The following is an 11,457-nucleotide window of genomic DNA, read 5'->3' on the forward strand; positions in this document are numbered from 1 at the left end:
TGTCAATTTACACAAAGTTGCTTGTATGCTGGCCACAGAACTTACTCAATCCCAATGCTGTATACTTCTCAATTTCCCTTTTGTCCTTTTCTTTTTACAAAACATCCTTCATTTCACCCTCTTACTTCAATATACACACTTTGTCTACAGCACTATGTGAAATGTGTGAACAGAAAGTTTCAGAACCCTGTTATTCCTGCATTTCTTTATCTGCTCCACCCTCTGCTTTTCTAGGCCAGCAGCACCCCCCCAGCATTTTACCCTCCCAAGAAGAGCAGGATCCCACCAGCCTGTTGAGCCGTCCCGTGGCTAGTCAGATTCACCCGGGAGCTTTGGGACCTCTAGATGTTCACACTTCTACTTGGTCCTATTACCGGGCCCTGGAGTCTGGAAATCAAATTTCCCTCCAGTGAGCTTGAGATGCAACCAGGTTGTATATGATTATATACATATATATATGTATATATATATGGGGAAACCTAGCTATCTCAGTCTAAAGAGGGAGAAGTCATTTTCCCTTGGTTTCTTCCAAGCTAGTTAGCAGGACAGAAAAGGAAACCAAACAAAAAGCACAGCAATAGACAAATTTTCTACACAGACTCTTTACACTTCATTCTTCCAAGATACACACAGAGCTCAACAGGATGAAGTTTATTTATTATATACACAGGTCATGTCTGACAACTGAGAAAATGCTATTTACACAAAACACCATAGATTAAAAATACATAGTATTTGTATTTTAATACAATAACAGGGTTCCAGGATACAAACAAGAAAGTCTGATAACAAGTTTTCATTATAAAGTTATTTGTTCTGCTACAAAGAACTACAGCGGAGGTAAACTTTGGCAGTTACTGAATTTCATATACTCGGTTTTACATCTGTAGAGGAAGAGACAACTTCTTCAGCACATGTACCACCAATTTCTGAGTCTTCTACTTCACTCAGAATCCTCAGCAGTTGCCTGTTCAGGATCAAATTCCTGACTATACGGTGATTCAAGGTTGTCCAGAGGTTCATGACTCAGCCTCTTTTAAAGAATAAACCAATAATTTAAGAACTTTGCAATCCAAGTCCATTATTACTATGCTGATATAAGGAACCCTCACTGTTGTAATAAGTTTCTTTTCATAATGTCTCTACTAAATTCACTTACAAGCAGGGATGTGTTATATCGAAGTGCTAACCATAGTAGATCCTATTTCTGCAAAGTCAGTGTTTACAAATTTGCTTATTTTTAAGTACTGAGATGCTTTCAGAATACAATTCAAACCAGTACTTCTCAAACTACAGTAAGGAACCAGGTTTCCTATCTGCTTTGGACCAATACTCCCTCGGCAGTTAAGAGAGCTACTACAGCGCTTCCAAATGAAAACCTTATTCTAAAATGTAAGGCAGAAATTCAGTACAAGAAAAGTTTTGATTTGAAAAACTTCCTTCCTAACCACAAGATGATTTTTTGCAGACATGAATAAATTTAAGACCTAGTTTTTAAGACTGGTAAAGTTAACAGTCATCAGGGTAATACTTATAAACACATTAGTTACCTCTAAATTTTAAAAAAAAGTCAGATAAGATGAACAAAGCTATTCAGTACACCAATTATTAATACCAGTTTTGTAAGTGCCCATCACGTCTCGTTGGCATTACAGCTAAAATTAAAACTGTGTATGTCTGCGTGTATATATGTGTGTATAACTGATTCACTCTGCTGTGTGCCTGAAACTAACACAACACTATAAACCAACCATACTCCAATAAAAATGAAAAAAAAAAAAAAAAGCCTGTCTGAAAATTTGACACCTGTGAAATATAATAAATTCCCTATATTTTTCAGATATAATTCCTTTTTATATTTCTACAAGAAAACAGGTGTTCTTTTGTTTCATAATAATAAACAACAGCATCTAACAGTTATTGGTTCTCACTGTATACAGGCAGTTCTCTCAATTTTCTCCCCATCATAACTCATTATCCTCACAGGAAGCCTAGAAAGTAGGCACTATTACTCCCATTTTATAGATGAGGAAAATGCAGCCCTGACAGGATGAGCAACCTGCTTAACTCTACCTTAATGGCGCGAGGCAGGGGCTAGGACTCAAACCGGGAGATCTGATCCTAGAACACTTTCTGCTCACGCTACCTGGACTTGATAGGAAAACAGACGGCTCTGAGTCAGGAGAAGGGTAAGACGCCTACCTGTATCATCTCTGCCATATACTGAACATGTTCTGCTACTTCTGCCAGTTCCTTATTCTCCTCCTTCAGGCGGGCAATTTCACTGTCCTTTTGTTCAATCTCCTTATGAAGCTATGTGACATAAATCAAAACAGTTCAGTATCTCACAGATTCGCAACGCTGTAAGCCAAGCTATATGGCTCCAAGCATACAAATGACAGACCCGTTTAGGGCAGAGTTCCCAACAAAGGTGCTGTCCTTGGCTCTCAACACAACAGGCTTCTTGTTGTGTAACAGTTCTGCCTAATTAGACTTTATTAGGCCAACATTACATCTGGTTTATATTGCTCTAGTAAAATACCTTAGACAGCAGAAGAAAAATGATCCCGGAATGTTTAAAAATGTCACAAATTATATCCAGTACATACTTTCTCATTTTCCTTAAGTGCCTCATAGAGAGCCTTCCTCCGTTTTTCCGCCACTTCTTTCCAATATTGAGGGGATGGATTTTCTAAAATAAATGAATGTTTTACAGTGTAACTTTGAAAATCACTACTGTTTATATATACTGCTGTAAAAACCCAGTAACGTTTGTCTATTAAAAAACAATTTAGTCTTACCCAGTACTTAGTAATACCATTTTTAAAAAACATTAAAGTTATAAAGCCAAATCAGTATTTTCTCTAATTTTTGCCAACGTTTTGAAGACTTTCAATCTTTCAAAACAATTCCAACACAAGTACAGTACACATGTAACTTGTACCTAGACTGTTAAAGGTTGTTGCTGCATTTGCTATGTGTCGTCATTTAACAGTGACATTTGTGAGAAGTCCAGATCAGTTATTTTTCCAGTGCCCTTAAATTTGGATTTGTCCATTTTCATTATTAGGTTCAAGCTATAGATGTTGGCAAGGACACTTGTAAACACCGTGTTTCCTTCCCAGTGTACCACTGAAGAAGAGCACACTCATCTGTCACAGTCCCGGATGGTATACTCAGTCGTTTAAGATGACTTCTCCCTTGTAAAGACACTCTTCCTTTAGTAACAAGTAAATGATCTATGGAGTAAAATTTTTAGTCTGTGGTGTTTATATCCAGTTCCCTAACAACCTTTCATCCAGTTTTAGCTCCACTAATATTTCTTAAATCTACTGTTTCTATGGTGGATGAAAAAGTAGTGATTTTCCATTTATGTAGTTCCTTCTATATTCAGTAATTGGTGTTATTCAGTCAAAGAACATCCCCGACCCCAATTCAGAAGAAAATTACCAGAAGGGACTCATGTATTCTTTTCTAATTCAGTGTATTATAATCCATTTTTGTCATCATTCATCTTGATGCTCAAACTTTCCTTAATTTAGCCAAGGGGATCCTTTAAAGCAGTCTCCTTATCCGTTTAACCTCTGCATCAGTTGTTGGTTTTCTAACACAAGAGATTTCTTGTGTTTTCTAACACAAGAGATTACAAGCTCACTCTATAGTGAGCTTGCCCCAGTCCTGGAAGCAGCCATTTCTCCAGGGAGCTTTAGTGGAAAGTACTGTTTACAAACCAAGAACTGGATGTGATTGTGCTTCTTGTTATTTGGGTGCCATTGTTTCTGGGCTCTTTCACTGGCAGAGGTAGATTCTTTAAAAAAAAAAAATCAGTTCATACCAACACTCCCAATTCCAGTTCCACAACAGAGTTCTTCCTTTCCTTCCCCATTACATATTGTATCTCCCTTCACCATACCATGAACCCAACCATGTCAATATATTACCCATTTGCTCAATCCTAAAATATACTCAAATTTCCCCCATAACTGCTACTATAGCAATACCACTAACAACAAAAATTAAATTCAAGATGTCTTTGTAGTTCTTTTAGCCCTCACAATATATCCCACTGAGGGTGTATAGTCAAGAGTTCTGTGCTCAAGTTATATGGATTAATTTTTTTCTATGTGATTATGATAGCAATATGATATATAGCTGAGTTGTTTATTTCCATATTTAACTTTAGTTATTACTTCCTATCAATCTTCATTAATTTTAGCCAAATCAGATGAGTGTCACAAATCCTGTTGCTTATTTTACATTATTATTAGAACTTCTTATTTGTATGCAATCAACCTTTCTTAATTTTGCCTAAAAAACCCACCATCTACTTATTTTTTCCCCCACTGTCATGCAGGCAACTCAAAATGAGCCCAAATATCACTTTATTCTTGGGTAAAACCATTAACTTCTCCAGGTCTCAAATTTTTTCCTCAGTAATAATATCCAATGACTCATTATTAGAATAGAAGTAATCACCTTCCATAATACTTATACATCACTAGCTTCCTTTTCTGAATTCCACTGCCATTCCATTAAAACCAGGAATTCGCACAGGCACATGCTTCTCACTCATCTTCACTCCTCTTATTGTTCCTATTGTTCCCTTATAGCATTCTCCTGGTATCTTTTCTTCAAGCTCCTGTCCACAAGTTCATTCTCTAGACACTTTTCTTCTGAAGAGACTATTTCTAAGTCTTACATGTCCAATATCAAAGCTGCCATATTATTCACTATCCTTTCCTTTAATATTTCACGCATATATGGATCTTACCAAACCATAGGACCTGTCCAAATTTACATTTTATATATTTCCAACCATAAGAAACTTTAAATTATCAAAAACATTAAAGCAAAATATTTTAATAGATTAAAAAGCTGTAGGCAGAATTCATAACAACAAATAATATTTACCCTTATTATAATTTAAGTTTTTAAGATAAAAGCTGCATATATACATATTCTTTTGTACCTGTAATCATAAGATCAAATGCTTCTTGGCTGACTCCTCCAAGAGTTTTACTTTTACTACATTCTTGGTCAGTAACAGCTCCAGAGCTGGAAGTCTTAGATATTAACTGGGCATTCCAATGTTTCTGTTTGGACAAGCCTTTAACCAACTATAAAGAAAATATGTACATCAGTCATTTTGTTTAATGAACAAGAAAGCTGAATAGCTTTGTCTCTTTTGAATTAAAACTAAAGCATTCATATCTCTTTTTGATATCTTTGGCTCTTTTAAAAAATTATAAATTCAAAACTCTACAAAAATGTATAATCATATTTTAGGAATTTTATTTACAGCAATTGTTTTAGATTAGACTTGGGTCTAAGGCTTAGCTGAATTCATTTTCATTACTTAAATAATTCAGTAACATGGGAAGGCACGATTTTCAACCCATAAAAGTCTAGAAACCCTCATCCATGATTTCATTATTTATATACACGGGTAAATGATTGAATCCAACATTTTATTCTTAAAAAAAAAAAAGAAAGAAATCAAACATTATGCCTATAGGTTAACTCATCATTTATTATCCCAGTTCTACTACAGATATTCATACCAACTTTCAACTTCCTTAACTGAAATTAAAACAAAAACCACTTCTGTGGGGAATATACAATGGTTATCCCTATATTATTTCCCAATTTCAATGATTTAGGTATTTCTGACCAAGTAAGTCTTTGAAATGTTTTTAATGTAAGTGCAGTATCATCTGTACCCCATTCTAGCTCAACAATACACACCTCATTTTCTCTTCCAACTAGAGATCCAGCCGTAGAAGGCTGAATCATCTTCAGAGTTCTTCTTGGAACAGGACTACTCTGAAAGTCAACATAACAAATTATCTGGTTACTAAGTTACTATATGGACTGTTACTATCTTAATCCTACTATAATTTACAAAAAACAAAACAACCCAAAGGACACTAATGTTTGATATGGTATATAATTTTATAAAATTACACATGGTGTGATCAACTAGCAAACTTATTATTTCCCTAAAATTCTAATAAAGTTTGAAGAAATGCTAAAAATAAATCATATTACTCAAACTTGACACAAACAAGTCATTCTTCTCCCATTTCAATATATGTTCTTGCTACAGTCATTTGTTTAGTTCAAACAAAAATACAACATTTTTAAGTTCTAATTCTTCATATATGATGAAATTCCAGAATACCAGAAATATCTGTATTCCGTCTTATAAAAAAAGATCTTCCACACAGCAACTAGAAATGTACCAAATATCATTACAATTACGGCAGAAACCCACAAAAGGGGTAAATTGGAAGAAAGGGTTAATTATTTACATTGCAAAATATTTCTCTCCCCTAATCAAAAGGATTCCTCTCAGGCTTTCTTTAAATTGTGAATATCCCCTAACGTATTTATAATGAATTCACCAGAAGAATGTAACGTTAATAACATTACACATGTAAGAAGACCTGCTTCTCCCCCTCAACCTTTACCTGAGTGCAGAAGCAGTTTGCTTCAAGACCATTCATTAGCAGACAGCAAAAATGTCAGTGTTTGAGGCATACTAGAATTCCAAAATGCCCAAGCTACTGTTTCGGGAAAAAAATTGCCTTCCTTGTAATATGTAAATACCTTCCTGTATATTTCCTGATCTAAAAGATCTCTCTACTATATTTGCAAAAAATCATTAGTTATACTGCCACCATGGGATAGCAAACAATAGCGAATACTCAAACAAAGTTAGTAAGAACATGACACCAAAGCAGCGTGAGAAAGCTACTGATTCCACACTGCACTTCACAAGACCAGAGCTCACCTTTCCCACGGTCAAGTTTCTACTGCTGATTATTATCTCACTATTGAACTGAAGAACAAACGCTGGCTACTGTGAGAACAAATATTACACCAACATTTCAGATACAATTTAGATTAGTCAACAGTCTCCAGACAAACAGAAGAAAATGCAACTTTGAAACCTTTTAATAATAGGAGATGTTAATTTATTTAAACGCTTGCTACTAAGATAAATGACTGAAATACTAAATGACCATTTCCAAGATTTAACTTTCACAACTGCAAGCTTTATAGCATCCAGCCACCCAAATGTAATATTGCTATTATCATTTTATTCATACAGATCTTGCATTAGAATAAGCTCTTTACAGCCAGAAAGGTTCTCATATATTAATGAGTCTTAATTTTTTTAGAAACCAATTTTATATTTTGCAAACCCCCTCAGAAAACAGTAACAACAAAACAAGCACACACATGGCATTTTGTGTATGACTGGCAAGGAGTCCACGAACTCCTAAAATACACTCTTACGGACTAGCTTCAGTCCAACTCGCTCATTTTACAGATGAGTGTCACCCTGCTTATTTAACTTATATGCAGAGTACATCATGAGAAATGCTGGGCTGGAAGAAGCACAAGCTGGAATCAAGATTGCCGGGAGAAATATCAATAGCCTCAGATATGCAGATGACACCACCGTCATGGCAGAAAGTGAAGAGGAACTCACAAGCCTCTTGATGAAAGTGAAAGAGAGTGAAAAAGTTGGCTTAAAGCTCAACATTCAGAAAACTAAGATCATGGCATCTGGTCCCATCACTTCATGGGAAATAGATGGGGAAACAGTGTCAGACTTTATTTTTCTGGGCTCCAAAATCACTGCAGATGGTGACTGCACACATGAAATTAAAAGACGCTTACTCCTTGGAAGGAAAGTTATGACCAACCTAGATAGCATACTGAAAAGCAGAGACATTACTTTGCCAACAAAGGTCTGTCTAGTCAAGGCTATGGTTCTTCCAGTGGTCATGTATGGGTGTGAGAGTTGGACTGTGAAGAAAGCTGAGTGCTGAAGAATTGATGCTTTTGAACTGTGGTGTTGGAGAAGACTCGTGAGAGTCCCTTGGACTGCAAGGAGATCCAACCAGTCCATTCTGAAGATCAGCCCTGGGATTTCTTTGGAAGGAATGATGCTAAAGCTGAAACTCCAGTACTTTGGCCACCTCATGTGAAGAGTTGACTCATTGGAAAAGACTCTGATGCTGGGAGGGATTGGGGGCAGGAGGAGAAGGGGACGACAGAGGATGAGATGGCTGGATGGCATCACTGACTCAATGGACGTGAGTTTGAATGAACTCCGGGAGTTAGTGATGGACAGGGAGGCCTGGCGTGCTGCGATTCACGGGGTCACAAAGAGTCAGACACAACTGAGCGACTGAACTGAACTGAAACTGAGGCGGAGATGCTAAATAACTCACCCAACATCACAGTTTTGGAGGCAGAACCAAGCAGAACCCAGGTCCTTTTATATCCCAGATAGTTGTACTATAGCTACTAAATATTCGACTTCTCTTTTAATGTTAGACTCTGCTGGAATTATATAAATTATTTGTCTGGGATTTGATTCAAAATAATTCAGTGGAAGAAAGAGGGAGTGAATAGAGATGGAGATGAAATAAGACTTGCCATATACTGATAGTCCATGGGGTCTTAAAGAGTCGGACATGACTGAGCAACTGAACTGAACTGATATACTGATAACTGCTGAAAATGGGGGAAGTAAACTGAGATTAAATTGCTATTTTTTAATATTTTCCTAATAAAAAGCTTAAAAAAAACACACACATACAAAGCACAATTGGAAGATGTTATTACCCGTTATGGAAGATGATGGAATCAAATTCACATATTATCAGTACAAACTATTATTCAAGAAAAATAATTTAAGGAAGATACTAAGGCAAGTTAATAATGCAAAATGTCTCTGTGATCAAAGATCTAATCTGAATATATACACAAAGGATTTTAATAAAATCATCTCATGAAAAGTAAGAGTAAAAACAAAGGAATAAAAAGTCTTGTATATAGAAAACACTAAGGAATTTACTAATACAACTAATAAACAAGTTCAGCAAGGTTGAAAGAAACAAGATCAAGATACAAAAGTCAACTGCATTTCTATATAGCAGCAATGACCACACCAAAAATTTAATTAAGGAAATGATTCCAGCTACAATAGTATTAAAAAGAACAAAATACTTAGAGCTAACCAAATGGAAAAACATTCTATGTACATGGACCACAAAACTTAATATTCAACCATAATTCATTTTTAAACAGTCCTCTTGCCCTCAGACTCAAAATTTAGTTAAGTCAAGGTTCATAGAAATTATAGCCAAGTTAAATTTGACAAAATTATGTCAAAAAACATCTACCTACCTGCTTTCTACAACAGGAGAAAGTGATTGCATCACATACCTTTACATTCTCTTGGAGTCCTTCTTGTTTCTGCTTCATGCTGTGACTCATTACACACCTGACGAAGAACAGAAGACTAGCAATTCAAAAACAGAATAATCTGCATCAGAAAGTGAAATTCAGTTTTTTGTTCAAAGTACAATCATAAAAATTAAAATTAAAAAATCATAACGATAAAAAAGATGGAATCTCTTCTCACTGTACCCAAACTCAGCCCTGTCAGTGACAAGTGACTAAAGCTAACGACTGTTAATATCTCTACTTTATACATACACACACACAATAATTCTGACTGGTAAAATTTTGTTATATATGAGAAAATATGTATCCTAAGCAAATTTACAAAACATGATGGTGTTCTGGATTAAATGCAGGGCTCCCAAAGATCTGAAAAATGGTCAGTGGGAAAAGTTAAACACAGACATTCGGGTATGATCAGGTCAAGAACAGCATCCTAACTTTGCTGTTTCAAAGGCAGATTTAAGCTATAATAAACTTGGCTCTGGTAACCAGCAATAACTTAATGCTGACTTAGTATCTAACCAAATAAGATTATGCATTTCCATGTTTAGCCACCATTAACTGAGGTACTGATGGATGCAAAGAAAAGGGAGGAGACAAAGGGCTCTGCAATCTTATTAACCAGAACACTGGGCTCCACTCACTCCAAACCCAAATGTGAACTCCTCAGCTATGGCTCTTCTCTCATCTGTCTCTCACACAGATCTCACGGATTTCCGTAGCCATGCCTTCCTTTACTCAGTGCAGTGACTGCTAAACTTGACTGTGACCCATCCCATGTGAATGCATTTTACACTGTGCACCAGCACACACAAATGCAATCAAAAAAGCCCAGCAAAGAAAGTCTAATGCTGTGACGCATCCTATTTTCTAGTCAGTTTAATGTTTAGCAAATGCTGGTCGGGCTGATCCAGGGCAGTGGTGTTGTCGCAGCCTGGGATTCCAAAATCACTTAGTGGGTGTTTAAAACATCAAAGTGTATGGCATAGGAGGAATAAATACTGCTTCCTGAAGGTTCTAATTTAGCTGAGGAATGCGTCCTAAATTGCGATGTAAAAAATGTGATTTAGTACACGTCATGATTTAAAGAGTTGAAAGCCACGGGTCAAACCTAACTCTTCACTTGCTCATTAACACTCCCGCAGACATCCTTATTTTTATTATCTAGTTTTATTTTAGATTGAAAACCCTGGCATAGGACTGAGTCCAAGTAAATACTGATAAACTGATGAAACCAAGTGTCACCACGTTCATTTTTTCTTTAAATGAGCAGACGCAGGATTCAGGGATCTTCTCCCATGACCCCAGTTAGCGGACCATCACGGAGGCTCAGTAGTAAAGAAACAGTCTGTCAATGCAGGAGACGCGGGTTCAATCCCTGGGTTGGGGAAGATCCCCTTGGAGAAGGAAATGGCAACGCACTCCAGTATTCTTGCCTGGGAGATCCCATGGACAGAGGAGCCTGGCAGGCTACAGTCACGCAGTCGGACGTGACTTAGCGACTAGACAACAACAATGGATTTCCACCAGTTCAAGAGGACGGATGATGTTCCTCTTGACCAGGTACACCCACACTGATGCCCTCACACCAACCAGCTGCACAGAAACCGCCCGCGACCCCGCCAGTTTGTCCTCGGGACACTGACCCAGAAGCCAAAGAGGAGGCAGAAGGTTCAGCGCGCCGGGGCCCTCCAACCCATGGGCGTGCCTGGGGATGGCGCCCGCCAGCCAATAGCGAGCGCGGACGGGAAAGCGCGCCAAAACCGACCTAACTAATGGGACGGGGTCCAGTCTCACCTCCTCCCCCGTCCCGCGACCGTTTAATTGCCTCTTCACCCCGACCCCGACAGTGGCCAGGCAGTCATCAGAGGAGTACGTGAGTTCTGGCCGGCGGCAGCCCAAAAGAGGCCTCATCTAGCAACCCCTGCGGACCCCCTCCAGCCACCCTCTCACACTTACCGGATGGAAGCGTGCAGTCCTCGTATCGAACTCAGGAAGTTGTGACCGCTGCTCCTCGCGCGGGGTTCACAGCCAACCCACGTTTGGGTCAGCAGCTGCTAGAGTGTGGGCGCGCGCTGCTGTGAAAACACTGAAACTCTTCCCGCCGGCCCTGGACGATCACGTAACCACCTGACGCTAGACGTAGGGCGGAGCTATCGGAATCCGACGAATCGCCTCTCGCCCCCGCCC

At 38.0% G+C, this 11,457-nt stretch overlaps 1 protein-coding gene across 1 annotated transcript; it reads right to left on the reverse strand.

The window, feature by feature from the left end:
- Positions 1-636: 636 nt before the first annotated feature.
- Positions 637-11,373, reverse strand: GMNN (geminin DNA replication inhibitor). Its single transcript, XM_086370018.1, is given in 8 exon segments — positions 637-948; positions 950-1,033; positions 2,203-2,313; positions 2,610-2,692; positions 4,970-5,117; positions 5,746-5,823; positions 9,247-9,304; positions 11,227-11,373. Coding segments are annotated over 7 exon segments (639 nt in total). The 5' UTR covers positions 9,298-9,304; positions 11,227-11,373; the 3' UTR covers positions 637-864.
- Positions 11,374-11,457: the final 84 nt, after the last annotated feature.

The sequence above is a fragment of the Bos grunniens genome, chromosome 23 (genome assembly GCF_055505025.1).
Source record: "Bos grunniens cultivar Pamir isolate PY7600 chromosome 23, Bosgru_T2T1.0, whole genome shotgun sequence".
NCBI classification, from domain to species: Eukaryota; Metazoa; Chordata; class Mammalia; order Artiodactyla; family Bovidae; genus Bos; species Bos grunniens.